Source organism: Oncorhynchus keta, chromosome 34 (assembly GCF_023373465.1).
Source record: "Oncorhynchus keta strain PuntledgeMale-10-30-2019 chromosome 34, Oket_V2, whole genome shotgun sequence".
Lineage (NCBI taxonomy): Eukaryota > Metazoa > Chordata > Actinopteri > Salmoniformes > Salmonidae > Oncorhynchus > Oncorhynchus keta.
In genome coordinates, this window is record NC_068454.1 from 306,749 (window position 1) to 325,760 (window position 19,012).

The 19,012-nt window shown below is 51.3% G+C and overlaps 1 protein-coding gene and 1 long non-coding RNA gene across 6 annotated transcripts in view; both read left to right on the top strand.

Moving 5' to 3' along the window:
* ttll4 (tubulin tyrosine ligase-like family, member 4) overlaps nucleotides 1–19,012 on the top strand; it is a 79,002-nt gene that overhangs the window by 19,329 nt on the left and 40,661 nt on the right. For all 5 annotated transcript variants that reach the window (XR_008089402.1, XM_052492706.1, XM_052492704.1 and 2 more), the window contains exons 6-10: nucleotides 3,874–3,984; nucleotides 4,114–4,190; nucleotides 11,009–11,203; nucleotides 18,488–18,570; nucleotides 18,800–18,928. Coding sequence is in view for 4 of the 5 variants with exons in the window: in XM_052492706.1 (XP_052348666.1) it covers nucleotides 3,874–3,984; nucleotides 4,114–4,190; nucleotides 11,009–11,203; nucleotides 18,488–18,570; nucleotides 18,800–18,928 (595 nt within the window). In the remaining variant the exon portion in view is untranslated. The remainder of the gene's footprint in view (nucleotides 1–3,873; nucleotides 3,985–4,113; nucleotides 4,191–11,008; nucleotides 11,204–18,487; nucleotides 18,571–18,799; nucleotides 18,929–19,012) is intronic.
* LOC127914919 (uncharacterized) lies at nucleotides 11,625–12,696 on the top strand. Its single transcript, XR_008089403.1, has 3 exons — nucleotides 11,625–11,707; nucleotides 11,844–11,911; nucleotides 12,082–12,696. It is a non-coding gene; the product is annotated as an uncharacterized LOC127914919 (long non-coding RNA).

Sequence of the window (19,012 nt, forward strand, 5' to 3'; positions counted from 1 at the left end):
TAGTCCTATCCCCCCCCCAGTAGAGAGACTGCTGCCCCTAGTCCTATCCCCCCCAGTAGAGAGACTGCTGCCCCTAGTCCTATCCCCCAGTAGAGAGACTGCTGCCCCTAGTCCTATCCCCCCCAGTAGAGAGACTGCTGCCCCTAGTCCTATCCCCCCAGTAGAGAGACTGCTGCCCCTAGTCCTATCCCCCCCAGTAGAGAGACTGCTGCCCCTAGTCCTATCCCCCAGTAGAGAGACTGCTGCCCCTAGTCCTATCCCCCAGTAGAGAGACTGCTGCCCCTAGTCCTATCCCCCCAGTAGAGAGACTGCTGCCCCTAGTCCTATTCCCCCAGTAGAGAGACTGCTGCCCCTAGTCCTATTCCCCCAGTAGAGAGACTGCTGCCCCTAGTCCTATCCCCCAGTAGAGAGACTGCTGCCCCTAGACCTATCCCCCAGTAGAGACTGCTGCCCTAGTCCTATCCCCCCAGTAGAGAGACTGCTGCCCCTAGTCCTATCCCCCCAGTAGAGAGACTGCTGCCCCTAGTCCTATCCCCCAGTAGAGAGACTGCTGCCCTAGTCCTATCCCCCAGTAGAGAGACTGCTGCCCCTAGTCCTATCCCCCCAGTAGAGAGACTGCTGCCCCTAGTCCTATCCCCCAGTAGAGAGACTGCTGCCCCTAGTCCTATCCCCCCCAGTAGAGAGACTGCTGCCCCTAGTCCTATCCCCCAGTAGAGACTGCTGCCCCTAGTCCTATCCCCCAGTAGAGAGACTGCTGCCCCTAGACCTATCCCCCCAGTAGAGACTGCTGCCTCTAGTCCTATCCCCCCAGTAGAGACTGCTGCCCCTAGTCCTATCCCCCTCAGTAGAGACTGCTGCCTCTAGTCCTATCCCCCCCAGTAGAGAGACTGCTGCCCCTAGTCCTATCCCCCCAGTAGAGAGACTGCTGCCCCTAGTCCTATCCCCCCAGTAGAGAGACTGCTGCCCCTAGTCCTATCCCCCCCAGTAGAGAGACTGCTGCCCCTAGTCCTATCCCCCCCAGTAGAGAGACTGCTGCCCCTAGTCCCATCCCCCAGTAGAGACTGCTGCCCCTAGTCCTATCCCCCTCAGTAGAGACTGCTGCCTCTAGTCCTATCCCCCCAGTAGAGACTGCTGCCCCTAGTCCTATCCCCCTCAGTAGAGACTGCTGCCTCTAGTCCTATCCCCCCAGTAGAGAGACTGCTGCCCCTAGTCCTATCCCCCAGTAGAGAGACTGCTGCCCTAGTCCTATCCCCCCAGTAGAGAGACTGCTGCCCTAGTCCTATCCCCCAGTAGAGAGACTGCTGCCCCTAGTCCTATCCCCCCCCAGTAGAGAGACTGCTGCCCCTAGTCCTATCCCCCCACGTAGAGAGACTGCTGCCCCTAGTCCTATCCCCCAGTAGAGAGACTGCTGCCTAGTCCTATCCCCCCAGTAGAGAGACTGCTGCCTAGTCCTATCCCCCCAGTAGAGACTGCTGCCTCTAGTCCTATCCCCCAGTAGAGAGACTGCTGCCTCTAGTCCTATCCCCCAGTAGAGAGACTGCTGCCTCTAGTCCTATCCCCCCAGTAGAGAGACTGCTGCCCCTAGTCCTATCCCCCCCAGTAGAGAGACTGCTGCCCCTAGTCCTATCCCCCCAGTAGAGAGACTGCTGCCCCTAGTTCTATCCCCCAGTAGAGACTGCTGCCCCTAGTCCTATTCCCCCAGTAGAGAGACTGCTGCCCCTAGTCCTATCCCCCAGTAGAGAGACTGCTGCCCCTAGACCTATCCCCCCAGTAGAGACTGCTGCCCTAGTCCTATCCCCCAGTAGAGAGACTGCTGCCCCTAGTCCTATCCCCCCCCAGTAGAGAGACTGCTGCCCCTAGTCCTATCCCCCCAGTAGAGAGACTGCTGCCCCTAGTCCTATCCCCCCCAGTAGAGAGACTGCTGCCCCTTGTCCTATCCCCCCCAGTAGAGAGACTGCTGCCCCTAGTCCTATCCCCCCCAGTAGAGAGACTGCTGCCCCTAGTCCTATCCCCCCAGTAGAGAGACTGCTGCCCCTAGTCCTATCCCCCCCAGTAGAGAGACTGCTGCCCCTAGTCCCATCCCCCAGTAGAGAGACTGCTGCCCCTAGTCCCATCCCCCCAGTAGAGACTGCTGCCCCTAGTCCCATCCCCCAGTAGAGAGACTGCTGGCCCTAGTCCCATCCCCCAGTAGAGAGACTGCTGCCCCTAGTCCCATCCCCCAGTAGAGAGACTGCTGCCCCTAGTCCTATCCCCCCAGTAGAGAGACTGCTGCCTCTAGTCCTATCCCCCAGTAGAGAGACTGCTGCCCCTAGTCCTATCCCCCAGTAGAGAGACTGCTGCCCCTAGTCCTATCCCCCCAGTAGAGAGACTGCTGCCTCTAGTCCTATCCCCCCCAGTAGAGAGACTGCTGCCCCTAGTCCTATCCCCCCAGTAGAGAGACTGCTGCCCCTAGTCCTATCCCCCAGTAGAGACTGCTGCCTCTAGTCCCATCCCCCCAGTAGAGAGACTGCTGCCCCTAGTCCTATCCCCCCAGTAGAGAGACTGCTGCCCCTAGTCCTATCCCCCCCAGTAGAGAGACTGCTGCCTCTAGTCCTATCCCCCCCAGTAGAGAGACTGCTGCCTCTAGTCCTATCCCCCCCAGTAGAGAGACTGCTGCCCCTAGTCCTATCCCCCCCAGTAGAGAGACTGCTGCCCCTAGTCCTATCCCCCCCAGTAGAGAGACTGCTGCCCCTAGTCCTACTCCCCCCCCAGTAGAGAGACTGCTGCCCCTAGTCCTATCCCCCCCCAGTAGAGAGACTGCTGCCCCTAGTCCTATCCCCCAGTAGAGAGACTGCAGCCTCTAGTCCTACCCCCAGTAGAGAGACTGCAGCCTCTAGTCCTATCCCCCCAGTAGAGAGACTGCTGCCTCTAGTCCTATCCCCCAGTAGAGACTGCTGCCTCTAGACCTATCCCCCCCAGTAGAGACTGCTGCCCTAGTCCTATCCCCCAGTAGAGAGACTGCTGCCCCTAGCCCTATCCCCCAGTAGAGAGACTGCTGCCCCTAGTCCTATCCCCCAGTAGAGAGACTGCTGCCCTAGTCCTATCCCCCAGTAGAGAGACTGCTGCTCCTAGTCCTATCCCCCAGTAGAGAGACTGCTGCCTCTAGACCTATCCCCCAGTAGAGAGACTGCTGCCTCTAGTCCTATCCCCCCCAGTAGAGAGACTGTTGCCCCTAGTCCTATCCCCCCTCAGTAGAGAGACTGCTGCCCCTAGCCCTATCCCCTCAGTAGAGAGACTGCTGCCTCTAGTCCTATCCCCCAGTAGAGACTGCTGCCTCTAGTCCTATCCCCCCCAGTAGAGAGACTGCTGCCCCTAGTCCTATCCCCCCAGTAGAGGCTGCTGCCTCTAGTCCTATCCCCCAGTAGAGAGACTGCTGCCCCTAGTCCTATCCCCCCAGTAGAGACTGCTGCCCTAGTCCTATCCCCCAGTAGAGACTGCTGCCCCTAGTCCTATCCCCCAGTAGAGAGACTGCTGCCTCTAGTCCTATCCCCCAGTAGAGAGACTGCTGCCTCTAGTCCTATCCCCCCCAGTAGAGAGACTGCTGCCCCTAGTCCTATCCCCCAGTAGAGGCTGCTGCCTCTAGTCCTATCCCCCCCAGTAGAGAGACTGCTGCCTCTAGTCCTATCCCCCCCAGTAGAGAGGCTGCTGCCTCTAGTCCTATCCCCCCCAGTAGAGACTACTGCGTTCTCTAGCCCCATCGAGAGCTCTATTGTATATCATTTGAATCCAAATGACACCCTTCTCTCTTCGTAGTGCACTTGGTTCTACCAGGGCCTGTAGGGAATGTGCTTCCATCTGTAGTCCTATTCCTGTGGCTGTAATGTGTTGTTTCAGTGGAGCCCCTGCCACCAGAACAGAGGAAGCTGCTCAAATGGAAGATGAGCACTGTGACTCCCAACATAGTCAAACACACCATCGCCAGGTCACACTTTAAAGTCACCAAGAGTGAGTTCCTTAAGGGGTTTGAAATCCCTCCGTCTTTTGCCTATTTGACATTTTAAAGACGTCTTGTATGTCTGTTCATCTGTTCATAAAAAATAAAAAAAACGTTAATGAAGTTAATTGTTGTTGCAGGAAGTCATGATTGGCTTGGCTGCTGGGGTCACCATATGAAGTCTCCTGGGTTCAAGGCCATCAGGGAATACCAGAAGGTAAGCTAGATGGGACTGGGAATAGGGTTGGAAATGTCACACCTGACACTCGCTAAATATGGGTATATTTGGTCATTGTTGGACAGGAAGGTGTATTTGAACAGCCATGTTGGCACAGAGCATTTCAGAACTTTTTTTTTGTTGTTGATTTTATGATTTTATTCTTTTTTTTAAGGACACATTGTAGAAGTTGATGGAATTGTCAAAGTACTACTTACAAAAATGACTTTGTCCTCGTGTTTCTTTGCTCGTTACGTTGTTTTGTTCAAACTCTAATTTGTTTTTCAAAATGTTAGCTGCAGCTGTCTGCTGCTAGGAAGTCATCAGTCTGAGATTCCAAGTTGCCACGGTAACGGCCCGCCCCTTTCTTTTAAAGGGGCATCTGAATATTTGTCTCACTTAATGATTGTGTGTGATTTGAGCATGGATAACTCCTAATATTTTATTCGTGAACTTTTAGTCATTTTGTTATCGTTAAAACACTCACTTTCATTCTTCTAGATTTATTTGTGTGCCTCTGTTTCTATTTAAGAGCACATCGTGTACTTCTTGTAAAGCGCGTGGTGTAAAATTCTGTTTTTGTTGCAGGGCACTTTTTGTTGATTTATTTATGTTCAGTTGTATAACTTTTTACTATTGTATCTAAAATGATTTTAACATACATTGATTAAATTAAGTAGATTACAAAAATGAAATTAAGAAATATACTCTATTTACTTCTTACTTACAAAGCTCATGTTTTTTTGTGTGTAATTATGGGGAAAATATTTTCTGGTAAAAAATCTGAGCGTCTGGTGGATGTATTTGTGTCTGCCACAGTGTCTGGTGGATGTATTTGTATCTGCCACAGTGTCTGGTGGATGTATTTGTATCTGCCACAGTGTCTGGTGGATGTATCTGCCACAGTGTCTGGTGGATGTATCTGCCACAGTGTCTGGTGGATGTATTTGTATCTGCCACAGTGTCTGGTGGATGTATTTGTATCTGCCACAGTGTCTGGTGGATGTATTTGTATCTGCCACAGTGTCTGGTGGATGTATTTGTATCTGCCACAGTGTCTGGTGGATGTATCTGTCACAGTGTCTGGTGGATGTATCTGTCACAGTGTCTGGTGGATGTATCTGCCACAGTGTCTGGTGGATGTATCTGCCACAGTGTCTGGTGGATGTATCTGTCACAGTGTCTGGTGGATGTATTTGTATCTGCCACAGTGTCTGGTGGATGTATTTGTATCTGCCACAGTGTCTGGTGGATGTATTTGTATCTGCCACAGTGTCTGGTGGATGTATTTGTATCTGCCACAGTGTCTGGTGGATGTATTTGTATCTGCCACAGTGTCTGGTGGATGTATTTGTATCTGCCACAGTGTCTGGTGGATGTATTTGTATCTGTCACAGTGGCTGGTGGATGTATTTGTATCTGCCACAGTGTCTGGTGGATGTATCTGCCACAGTGTCTGGTGGATGTATCTGCCACAGTGTCTGGTGGATGTATTTGTATCTGCCACAGTGTCTGGTGGATGTATTTGTATCTGCCACAGTGTCTGGTGGATGTATTTGTATCTGCCACAGTGGCTGGTGGATGTATCTGTATCTGCCACGGTGGCTGGTGGATGTATTTGTATCTGCCACAGTGGCTGGTGGTTGTATCTGCCACAGTGTCTGGTGGATGTATCTGTCACAGTGGCTGGTGGATGTATCTGTATCTGCCACAGTGTCTGGTGGATGTATCTGTATCTGTCACGGTGGCTGGTGGATGTATCTGTCACGGTGGCTGGTGGATGTATCTGTCACAGTGGCTGGTGGATGTATTTGTATCTGTCACAGTGGCTGGTGGATGTATTTGTATCTGCCACAGTGTCTGGTGGATGTATTTGTATCTGCCACAGTGTCTGGTGGATGTATTTGTATCTGCCACAGTGTCTGGTGGATGTATCTGTATCTGCCACAGTGTCTGGTGGATGTATTTGTATCTGCCACAGTGGCTGGTGGATGTATTTGTATCTGCCACAGTGTCTGGTGGATGTATCTGTATCTGTCACAGTGGCTGGTGGATGTATCTGTCACAGTGGCTGGTGGATGTATCTGTATCTGCCACAGTGTCTGGTGGATGTATTTGTATCTGCCACAGTGGCTGGTGGATGTATCTGCCACAGTGGCTGGTGGATGTATCTGCCACAGTGGCTGGTGGATGTATCTGCCACAGTGGCTGGTGGATGTATCTGCCACAGTGGCTGGTGGATGTATCTGTATCTGCCACAGTGGCTGGTGGATGTATCTGCCACAGTGGCTGGTGGATGTATTTGTATCTGCCACAGTGGCTGGTGGATGTATCTGCCACAGTGGCTGGTGGATGTATCTGCCACAGTGGCTGGTGGATGTATCTGCCACAGTGGCTGGTGGATGTATCTGCCACAGTGGCTGGTGGATGTATCTGCCACAGTGGCTGGTGGATGTATCTGCCACAGTGGCTGGTGGATGTATCTGCCACAGTGGCTGGTGGATGTATCTGCCACAGTGGCTGGTGGATGTATCTGCCACAGTGGCTGGTGGATGTATCTGCCACAGTGGCTGGTGGATGTATCTGCCACAGTGGCTGGTGGATGTATCTGCCACAGTGGCTGGTGGATGTATCTGCCACAGTGGCTGGTGGATGCTGCCACAGTGGCTGGTGGATGTATCTGCCACAGTGGCTGGTGGATGTATCTGCCACAGTGGCTGGTGGATGTATCTGCCACAGTGGCTGGTGGATGTATCTGCCACAGTGGCTGGTGGATGTATCTGCCACAGTGGCTGGTGGATGTATCTGCCACAGTGGCTGGTGGATGTATCTGCCACAGTGGCTGGTGGATGTATCTGCCACAGTGGCTGGTGGATGTATCTGCCACAGTGGCTGGTGGATGTATCTGCCACAGTGGCTGGTGGATGTATCTGCCACAGTGGCTGGTGGATGTATCTGCCACAGTGGCTGGTGGATGTATCTGCCACAGTGGCTGGTGGATGTATCTGCCACAGTGGCTGGTGGATGTATCTGCCACAGTGGCTGGTGGATGTATCTGCCACAGTGGCTGGTGGATGTATCTGCCACAGTGGCTGGTGGATGTATCTGCCACAGTGGCTGGTGGATGTATCTGCCACAGTGGCTGGTGGATGTATCTGCCACAGTGGCTGGTGGATGTATCTGCCACAGTGGCTGGTGGATGTATCTGCCACAGTGGCTGGTGGATGTATCTGCCACAGTGGCTGGTGGATGTATCTGCCACAGTGGCTGGTGGATGTATCTGCCACAGTGGCTGGTGGATGTATCTGCCACAGTGGCTGGTGGATGTATCTGCCACAGTGGCTGGTGGATGTATCTGCCACAGTGGCTGGTGGATGTATCTGCCACAGTGGCTGGTGGATGTATCTGCCACAGTGGCTGGTGGATGTATCTGCCACAGTGGCTGGTGGATGTATCTGCCACAGTGGCTGGTGGATGTATCTGCCACAGTGGCTGGTGGATGTATCTGCCACAGTGGCTGGTGGATGTATCTGCCACAGTGGCTGGTGGATGTATCTGCCACAGTGGCTGGTGGATGTATCTGCCACAGTGGCTGGTGGATGTATCTGCCACAGTGGCTGGTGGATGTATCTGCCACAGTGGCTGGTGGATGTATCTGCCACAGTGGCTGGTGGATGTATCTGCCACAGTGGCTGGTGGATGTATCTGCCACAGTGGCTGGTGGATGTGTCTGCCACAGTGGCTGGTGGATGTGTCTGCCACAGTGGCTGGTGGATGTGTCTGCCACAGTGGCTGGTGGAGTGGTGGCTGGTGGATGTGTCTGCCACAGTGGCTGGTGGATGTGTCTGCCACAGTGGCTGGTGGATGTGTCTGCCACAGTGGCTGGTGGATGTGTCTGCCACAGTGGCTGGTGGATGTGTCTGCCACAGTGGCTGGTGGATGTGTCTGCCACAGTGGCTGGTGGATGTGTCTGCCACAGTGGCTGGTGGATGTGTCTGCCACAGTGGCTGGTGGATGTGTCTGCCACAGTGGCTGGTGGATGTGTCTGCCACAGTGGCTGGTGGATGTGTCTGCCACAGTGGCTGGTGGATGTGTCTGCCACAGTGGCTGGTGGATGTGTCTGCCACAGTGGCTGGTGGATGTGTCTGCCACAGTGGCTGGTGGATGTGTCTGCCACAGTGGCTGGTGGGTGTGTCTGCCACAGTGGCTGGTGGGTGTGTCTGCCACAGTGGCTGGTGGGTGTGTCTGCCACAGTGGCTGGTGGGTGTGTCTGCCACAGTGGCTGGTGGGTGTGTCTGCCACAGTGGCTGGTGGATGTATTTGTATCTGTCACTGTGGCTGGTGGATGTATTTGCCACAGTGGCTGGTGGATGTATCTGTCACAGTGGCTGGTGGATGTATTTGTATCTGCCACAGTGGCTGGTGGATGTATCTGTCACAGTGTCTGGTGGATGTATTTGTATCTGCCACAGTGGCTGGTGGATGTATTTGTATCTGTCACAGTGGCTGGTGGATGTATTTGTATCTGCCACAGTGTCTGGTGGATGTATTTGTATCTGTCACTGTGGCTGGTGGATGTATTTGTATCTGCCACTGTGGCTGGTGGATGTATTTGTATCTGTCACAGTGGCTGGTGGATGTATCTGTCACAGTGGCTGGTGGATGTATCTGTCGCAGTGGCTGGTGGATGTATCTGCCACAGTGGCTGGTGGATGTATCTGCCACAGTGTCTGGTGGATGTATCTGCCACAGTGGCTGGTGGATGTATTTGTATCTGCCGCAGTGGCTGGTGGATGTATCTGTCGCAGTGGCTGGTGGATGTATTTGTATCTGTCACAGTGGCTGGTGGATGTATTTGTATCTGCCACAGTGGCTGGTGGATGTATCTGCCACAGTGGCTGGTGGATGTATTTGTATCTGCCACAGTGGCTGGTGGATGTATCTGTCACAGTGGCTGGTGGATGTATTTGTATCTGTCACAGTGGCTGGTGGATGTATTTGTATCTGTCACAGTGGCTGGTGGATGTATCTGTCACAGTGGCTGGTGGATGTATCTGTCACAGTGGCTGGTGGATGTATCTGTCACAGTGGCTGGTGGATGTATCTGTCACAGTGGCTGGTGGATGTATCTGTCACAGTGGCTGGTGGATGTATTTGTATCTGTCACAGTGGCTGGTGGATGTATTTGTGTCTGTCACAGTGGCTGGTGGATGTATTTGTATCTGTCACAGTGGCTGGTGGATGTATCTGCCACAGTGGCTGGTGGACCAAAACGTTATGTTACAGCCTTATTCTAAAATTGATTATCGTTTTGCCCCCTCAATCAACAAAATAGCCCATAATGACAAAGCAAAAACAGTTTTTTGGAAATGTTTGCAAATGTATGAAAAGCATAAATATCACATTTACATAAGACCCTTTACTCAGTACTTTGTTGAAGTACCTTTGGCAGCAATTACAGGCTAGAGTCTTCTTGGGTATGACACTACAAGTTTGACACACCTGTATTTGAGGAGTTTCTCCCATTCTTCTCTGCAGATCCTCTCCAGCTCTGTCAGGTTGGATGGGGAGCGTTGCTGCACAGCTATTTTCAAGTCTCTCCAGAGTTGATCCATTGGGTTCAAGTCCAGGCTCTGGCTGGGCCAATCAAGGACATTCAGAGACTTGTCCCGAAGCCACTCCTGCGTTGTCTTAGCTGTGTGCTTAGTGTCGTTGTCCTGTTTGAAGGTGAACCAGAGAATCTTGTTTCTCATGGTCTGAGAGTCCTTTAGGTGCCTTTTGGCAAACTCCAAGCGGGCTGTCATGTGCCTTTTACTGAGAAGTGGCTTCCATCTGGTCACTCTAGTATAAAGTCCTGATTGGTGGTGTTCTGCAGAGATGGTTGTCCTTCAGGAAGTTTCTCCCATCTCCTCAGAGGATCTCTGGAGCTCTGTCAGAGTGACCATTAGGTTCTTGGTCACATCCCTGTCCAAAGCCCTTCTCCAATTGCTCAGTTTGGCCGGGTGGCCAGCTCTAGGAAGAGTCTTGGTGGTTCCAAACTTCTTACATTCAAGAATGATGGAGGCCCCTGTATTCTTGGGGACCTTCAATGCTGCAGAAATGTTTGGTACCTTTCCCCAGATCTGTGCCCCGAAGACAATCCTGTCTCGGAGCTCTACGGACAATTCCTTCGACCTCATGGCTTGGTTTTTGCTCAGACATGCACTGTCAACTGTGGGACCTTATATAGACAGGTGTGTGCCTTTCCAAATCATCATGTCCAATCAACTGAATTTACCACAGGTGGACTCCAATCAAGTCGTAGAAACATCTCAAGGGTGATTCATGGAAATAGGAGGCACCTGAGGTCAATTATAAGTCTCATAGCAAAGGGTCTGAGTACTATAAAAGGTATTTCTGTTTTTTACTTTGAATACATTTGCAAAAATATGGGGTACTGTGTAGATTGAGTGAAAATATTTATTTAATCCATTTTAGAACAAGTAGTAATTCCTTCATGAATCCACTGTCTGCTGCTGAGAGACGAGATGTTTTTATCATTCATCAAAATAAAATTGCTTAAAAGAAATTGGCTCCATATTTAAAAAGAACCTATGAAGGGATAATGCTAGCCTGGTTCCAGATTTAAAAAGAACCTATGAAGGGATAATGCTAGCCTGGTTCCAGATCATTTTGTGCCATATTGCCAACTCCTTTCGTCATTGTCACGCCCCGAGGGATCTGGGACTAGATGAAAGCACCAGCCAAACAAGAATCATATTGATTATTATTGATTCAATCTGCATATTGACTTGTCTCTCTGTGTGTCCTCTCTCTAGTTAAACCACTTCCCCGGCTCGTTCCAGATCGGTCGTAAGGACCGTCTGTGGAGGAACCTGTCTAAGATGCAGGCTCAGTTTGGTAAGAGGGAATTCAGCTTCTTCCCTCGCTCCTTCGTTCTTCCTCAGGACATCAAGCTACTGAGAAAAGCCTGGGAGGACAGTGGTAGCAGGCAGAAATGGATCATCAAGCCGGTAGGTGGATAGTGTATCTAAATCAGTTTTGGGCTGTGTCTGAAATGGCTTCCATTCCCAGATGATGGTGCCTTTCTCCTGGGGTCCATTTCCAGGTGATGGTGCCTTTCTCCTGGGGTCCATTTCCAGGTGATGGTGCCTTTCTCCTGGGGTCCATTCCCAGGTGATGGTGCCTTTTCTCCTGGGTTCCATTCCCAGGTGATGGTGCCTTTCTCCTGGGTTACATTCCCAGGTGATGGTGCCTTTCTCCTGGGGTCCATTCCCAGGTGATGGTGCCTTTCTCCTGGGTTCCATTCCCAGGTGATGGTGCCTTTCTCCTGGGTTCCATTCCCTGGCGATGGTGCCTTTCTCCTGGGGTCCATTCCCAGGTGATGGTGCCTTTCTCCTGGGTTCCATTCCCAGGTGATGGTGCCTTTCTCCTGGGGTCCATTCCCAGGTGATGGTGCCTTTCTCCTGGGTTCCATTCCCAGGTGATGGTGCCTTTCTCCTGGGGTCCATTCCCAGGTGATGGTGCCTTTCTCCTGGGTTCCATTCCCAGGTGATGGTGCCTTTCTCCTGGGTTCCATTCCCAGGTGATGGTGCCTTTCTCCTGGGGTCCATTCCCTGGCGATGGTGCCTTTCTCCTGGGTTCCATTCCCAGGTGATGGTGCCTTTCTCCTGGGTTCCATTCCCAGGTGATGGTGCCTTTCTCCTGGGGTCCATTCCCAGGTGATGGTGCCTTTCTCCTGGGGTCCATTCCCAGGTGATGGTGCCTTTCTTCTGGCTTCCATTCCTAGGCGATGGTGCCTTTCTCCTGGGTTACATTCCCTGGCGATGGTGCCTTTCTCCTGGGGTCCATTCCCTGGCGATGGTGCCTTTCTCCTGGGTTACATTCCCAGGTGATGGTGCCTTTCTCCTGGCTTCCAGTCCCAGGTGATGGTGCCTTTCTCCTGGCTTCCATTCCCAGGTGATGGTGCCTTTCTCCTGGGGTGCATTCCCTGGCGATGGTGCCTTTCTCCTGGGTTACATTCCCAGGTGATGGTGCCTTTCTCCTGGGTTACATTCCCAGGTGATGGTGCCTTTCTCCTGGCTTCCATTCCCAGATGATGGTGCCTTTCTCCTGGGGTCCATTCCCAGGTGATGGTGCCTTTCTTCTGGCTTCCATTCCCAGGCGATGGTGCCTTTCTCCTGGGTTACATTCCTGGCGATGGTGCCTTTCTCCTGGGGTCCATTTCCAGGTGATGGTGCCTTTCTCCTGGGGATGTGTGGTGGTATAGGGGATGTGTGGTGGTATAGGGGATGTGTGGTGGTATAGGGGATGTGTGGTGGTGTAGGGGATGTGTGGTGGTGTAGGGGATGTGTGGTGGTGTAGGGGATGTGTGGTGGTGTAGGGGATGTGTGGTGGTGTAGGGGATGTGTGGTGGTGTAGGGGATGTGTGGTGGTGTAGGGGATGTGTGGTGGTGTAGGGGATGTGTGGTGGTGTAGGGGATGTGTGGTGGTATAGGGGATGTGTGTTGGTACTGGTGGTATAGGGGATGTGTGTTGGTACTGGGGATGTGTGTTGGTATAGGGGATGTATAGGGGATGTGTGGTGGTATAGGGAATGTGTGGTGGTATAGGGAATGTGTGGTGGTGTAGGGGATGTGTGTTGGTGTAGGGGATGTGTGTTGGTGTAGGGGATGTGTGTTGGTGTAGGGGATGTGTGTTGGTGTAGGGGATGTGTGGTGGTGTAGGGGATGTGTGTTGGTGTAGGGGATGTGTGTTGGTATAGGGGATGTGTGTTGGTGTAGGGGATGTGTGGTGGTGTAGGGGATGTGTGTTGGTGTAGGGGATGTGTGGTGGTGTTGGGCGTGTGTGGTGGTGTAGGGGATGTGTGTTGGTGTAGGGGATGTGTGTTGGTATAGGGGATGTGTGGTGGTGTAGGGGATGTGTGGTGGTATAGGGGATGTGTGGTGGTATAGGGGATGTGTGGTGGTACTGGTGGTATAGGGGATGTGTGTTGGTATAGGGGATGTGTGGTGGTGTGGTGGTGTAGGGGATGTGTGTTGGTATAGGGGATGTGTGGTGGTATAGGGGATGTGTGTTGGTATAGGGGATGTGTGTTGGTACTGGTGGTATAGGGGATGTGTGTTGGTATAGGGGATGTGTGTTGGTATAGGGGATGTGTGTTGGAATAGGGGATGTGTTTTGCTACTGGTGGTATAGGGGACGTGTGGTGGTATAGGGGATGTGTGGTGGTATAGGGGATGTGTGGTGGTACTGGTGGTATAGGGGATGTGTGTTGGTATAGGGGATGTGTGGTGGTATAGGGGATGTGTGGTGGTATAGGGGATGTGTGGTGGTAGTGGTGGTATAGGGGATGTGTGGTGGTATAGGGGATGTGTGGTGGTATAGGGGATGTGTGGTGGTATAGGGGATGTGTGGTGGTATAGGGGATGTGTGGTGGTATAGGGGATGTGTGTTGGTACTGGTGGTATAGGGGATGTGTGGTGGTATAGGGGATGTGTGTTGGTACTGGTGGTATAGGGGATGTGTGGTGGTATAGGGGATGTGTGTTGGTATAGGGGATGTGTGTTGGTACTGGTAGTATAGGGGATGTGTGGTGGTACTGGTGGTATAGGGGATGTGTGGTGGTATAGGGGATGTGTGGTGGTATAGGGGATGTGTGGTGGTATAGGGGATGTGTGTTGGTGTAGGGGATGTGTGGTGGTATAGGGGATGTGTGGTGGTATAGGGGATGTGTGGTGGTATAGGGGATGTGTGGTGGTATAGGGGATGTGTGGTGGTATAGGGGATGTGTGTTGGTATAGGGGATGTGTGTTGGTATAGGGGATGTGTGTTGGTATAGGGGATGTGTGGTGGTATAGGGGATGTGTGGTGGTATAGGGGATGTGTGGTGGTATAGGGGATGTGTGGTGGTATAGGGGATGTGTGTTGGTATAGGGGATGTGTGTTGGTATAGGGGATGTGTGGTGGTGTAGGGGATGTGTGTTGGTACTGGTGGTATAGGGGATGTGTGGTGGTATATGGGATGTGTGGTGGTATAGGGGATGTGTGGTGGTATAGGGGATGTGTGGTGGTATAGGGGATGTGTGGTGGTATAGGGGATGTGTGGTGGTATAGGGGATGTGTGGTGGTATAGGGGATGTGTGTTGGTATAGGGGATGTGTGTTGGTATAGGGGATGTGTGTTGGTATAGGGGATGTGTGGTGGTATAGGGGATGTGTGTTGGTATAGGGGATGTGTGGTGGTACTGGTGGTATAGGGGATGTGTGGTGGTATAGGGGATGTGTGTTGGTATAGGGGATGTGTGTTGGTACTGGTAGTGTAGGGGATGTGTGTTGGTGTAGGAGATGTGTGGTGGTATAGGAGATGTGTGGTGGTATAGGGGATGTGTGGTGGTATAGGAGATGTGTGTTGGTATAGGGGATGTGTGTTGGTATAGGGGATGTGTGTTGGTATAGGGGATGTGTGGTGGTACTGGTGGTATAGGGGATGTGTGGTGATATATGGGATGTGTGGTGGTATAGGGGATGTGTGGTGGTATAGGAGATGTGTGGTGGTATAGGGGATGTGTGGTGGTGTAGGGGATGTGTGTTGGTATAGGGGATGTGTGGTGGTATAGGGGATGTGTGGTGGTATATGGGATGTGTGGTGGTATATGGGATGTGTGGTGGTATAGGGGATGTGTGGTGGTATAGGGGATGTGTGGTGGTATAGGGGATGTGTGGTGGTATAGGGGATGTGTGTTGGTATAGGGGATGTGTGGTGGTATAGGGGATGTGTGGTGGTATAGGGGATGTGTGGTGGTATAGGGGATGTGTGGTGGTATAGGGGATGTGTGGTGGTATAGGGGATGTGTGGTGGTATAGGGGATGTGTGGTGGTATAGGGGATGTGTGGTGGTACTGGTGGTATAGGGGATGTGTGGTGGTGTAGGGGATGTGTGTTGGTATAGGGGATGTGTGTTGGTACTGGTAGTGTAGGGGATGTGTGTTGGTGTAGGGGATGTGTGGTGGTATAGGGGATGTGTGGTGGTATAGGGGATGTGTGGTGGTATAGGGGATGTGTGTTGGTATAGGGGATGTGTGTTGGTATAGGGGATGTGTGGTGGTATAGGAGATGTGTGGTGGTATAGGAGATGTGTGGTGGTACTGTTGGTATAGGGGATGTGTGGTGGTACTGTTGGTATAGGGAATGTGTGGTGGTATAGGGAATGTGTGTTGGTATAGGAGATGTGTGGTGGTATAGGGGATGTGTGTTGGTATAGGAGATGTGTGGTGGTATAGGAGATGTGTGTTGGTATAGGGGATGTGTGTTGGTATAGGAGATGTGTGGTGGTATAGGAGATGTGTGGTGGTATAGGGGATGTGTGTTGGTGTAAAGGGATGTGTGGTGGTATAGGAGATGTGTGGTGGTATAGGGAATGTGTGGTGGTATAGGGGAGATGTGTGGTGGTGTAGGGGATGTGTGGTGGTATAGGAGATGTGTGTTGGTATAGGGGATGTGTGGTGGTATAGGGGATGTGTGGTGGTGTAGGGGATGTGTGTTGGTATAGGAGATGTGTGGTGGTGTAGGGGATGTGTGTTGGTATAGGAGATGTGTGGTGGTGTAGGGGATGTGTGTTGGTGTAGGGGATGTGTGTTGGTATAGGGAATGTGTGTTGGTATAGGGAATGTGTGGTGGTATAGCAGATGTGTGTTGGTATAGGAGATGTGTGGTGGTGTAGGAGATGTGTGGTGGTATAGGGGATGTGTGTTTGTATAGGAGATGTGTGGTGGTATAGGAGATGTGTGTTGGTATAGGAGATGTGTGGTGGTGTAAAGGAATGTGTGGTGGTATAGGAGATGTGTGGTGGTACTGTTGGTATAGGGGATGTGTGTTGGTATAGGGAATGTGTGTTGGTATAGGGAATGTGTGGTGGTATAGGGGATGTGTGTTGGTATAGGGGATGTGTGTTGGTATAGGGGATGTGTGGTGGTGTAGGGGATGTGTGTTGGTGTAGGGGATGTGTGTTGGTATAGGGAATGTGTGGTGGTATAGGGAATGTGTGGTGGTATAGGGAATGTGTGGTGGTGTAGGGGATGTGTGGTGGTGTAGGGGATGTGTGTTGGTATAGGGAATGTGTGGTGGTATAGGGAATGTGTGGTGGTATAGGGAATGTGTGTTGGTATAGGGAATGTGTGGTGGTATAGGGGATGTGTGTTGGTGTAGGAGATGTGTGGTGGTGTAGGGTATGTGTGGTGGTATAGGAGATGTGCGGTGGTGTTGGGGATGTGTGTTGGTTAGGAGATGTGTGGTGGTATAGGGGTGTGATGGTGTAGGGGATGTGTAGGGGATGTGTGGTGGTGTAGTGGATGTGTGGTGGTGTAGGGGATGTGTGGTGGTATAGGAGATGTGTGTTGGTATAGGGGATGTGTGTTGGTATAGGGGATGTGTGGTGGTATAGGGGATGTGTGTTGGTATTGGTGGTATAGGGGATGTGTGGTGGTATAGGGGATGTGTGTTGGTACTGGTGGTATAGGGGATGTGTGTTGGTACTGGTGGTATAGGGGATGTGTGGTGGTACTGGTGGTATAGGGGATGTGTGGTGGTATGTGGTGGTATAGGGGATGTGTGTTGGTATAGGGGATGTGTGTTGGTATAGGGGATGTGTGGTGGTATAGGGGATGTGTGTTGGTACTGGTGGTATAGGGGATGTGTGGTGGTATAGGGGATGTGTGTTGGTACTGGTGGTATAGGGGATGTGTGGTGGTATAGGGGATGTGTGTTGGTACTGGTGGTATAGGGGATGTGTGGTGGTATAGGGGATGTGTGGTGGTATAGGGGATGTGTGTTGGTATAGGGGATGTGTGGTGGTATAGGGGATGTGTGGTGGTATAGGGGATGTGTGGTGGTACTGGTAGTGTAGGGGATGTGTGTTGGTATAGGGGATGTGTGTTGGTACTGGTAGTGTAGGGGATGTGTGGTGGTATAGGGGATGTGTGGTGGTATAGGGGATGTGTGGTGGTACTGGTGGTATAGGGGATGTGTGGTGGTATAGGGGATGTGTGTTGGTACTGGTGGTATAGGGGATGTGTGGTGGTATAGGGGATGTGTGGTGGTATAGGGGATGTGTGGTGGTATAGGGGATGTGTGTTGGTACTGGTAGTGTAGGGGATGTGTGTTGGTATAGGGGATGTGTGTTTGTACTGGTAGTATAGGGGATGGCTGTACACTTCATTCAGAAAGGATTCAGACCCCTTGACCTTTTTCCCACATTTTGTTACGTTACTGCCTGAATCAAAAATGGATTAAATTGTTTCTTTCCCTCATCAACCTACACACAATACCCCATAACGACATCACAATACCCCATAACGACATCACAATACCCCATAACGACATCACAATACCCCATAACGACATCACAATACCCCATAACGACATCACAATACCCCATAACGACATCACAATACCCCATAACGACATCACAATACCCCATAACGACATCACAATACCCCATAACGACATCACAATACCCCATAACGACATCACAATACCCCATAACGACATCACAATACCCCATAACGACATCACAATACCCCATAACGACATCACAATACCCCATAACGACATCACAATACCCCATAACGACATCACAATACCCCATAACGACATCACAATACCCCATAATGACATCACAATACCCCATAACAACATCACAATACCCCATAACGACATCACAATACCCCATAACGACATCACAATACCCCATAACGACATAGCAAAACCAGGTTTGTTGAATTTTACGTAAGTATTCAGACCCTTTACTCAGTACTTTGTTGAAGCACCTTTGGCAGTGATTACAGCCTCCAGTCTTCTTGGGTTTGATGCTACAAGCTTGGCACACCTGTATTTGAGGAGTTTATCCCATTCTTCTCTGCAGATCCTCTCCAGGTCTGTCAGGTTGGATGGGGAGCGTCGCTGAACAGCTATTTTCAGGTCTCTTTAGAGATGTTAGATCGGGTTCAAGTCCAGGCTCTGACTGGGCCACTCAAGGACATTCAGATACTTGTCCCAAACCCACTCCTATGTTGTCTTGGCTGTGTGCTTAGGGTCGTTGTCTTGTTGGAAGGTGAACCTTCGCCCCAGTTTGAGGTCCTGAGCGCTCTGGAGCAGGTTTTCATCAAGGATCTCTCTGTACTTTGCTCCGTTCATCTTTACCTCAATCCTGACTAGTCTCCCAGTCATCCCGACAGCATGATGCTTCACCGTAGGGATGGTGCCAGGTTTAATAATCCTCTATTTCTCTCTCTCCTGTAGCCTGCGTCTGCTCGGGGTATTGGAATCCAGGTTATTCACAAGTGGAGTCAGATGCCATGCAAGAGACCACTCCTGGTTCAGAAGTATGTCAGCACCCTGAGAATGATACTCCTAGTGTTGTGAATGTGATTTTTAGCCTGGTCCCAGACCTGTTTGTGCCGTCTTGCCTTCTCACGACTATAGGAGTTGGCAAGACGGAGCAGGCAGATCTGGGACCAGCCAGTCTAGAGTAACCTGCAATGGATTATGCTGACGTCGTAGCGTTGTTTGGGGATTTGTCTCCGAGTCTAAACGTCGTTGTATCTCTCTCAGGTACCTGCACAAGCCTTACCTCATCAGTGGGAATAAGTTTGACCTGCGTATCTATGTGTATGTGACCTGTTACGACCCGCTCCGCGTTTACATCTTCCAGGACGGGCTTGTCCGCTTCGCCAGCTGCAAGTAAGTATTTCGTTTTCATAGGTTACATGTTTCATTCAGTCACAGTTCTTTATCTCCATCTTTGTAATGTGTTCTGTTACATAG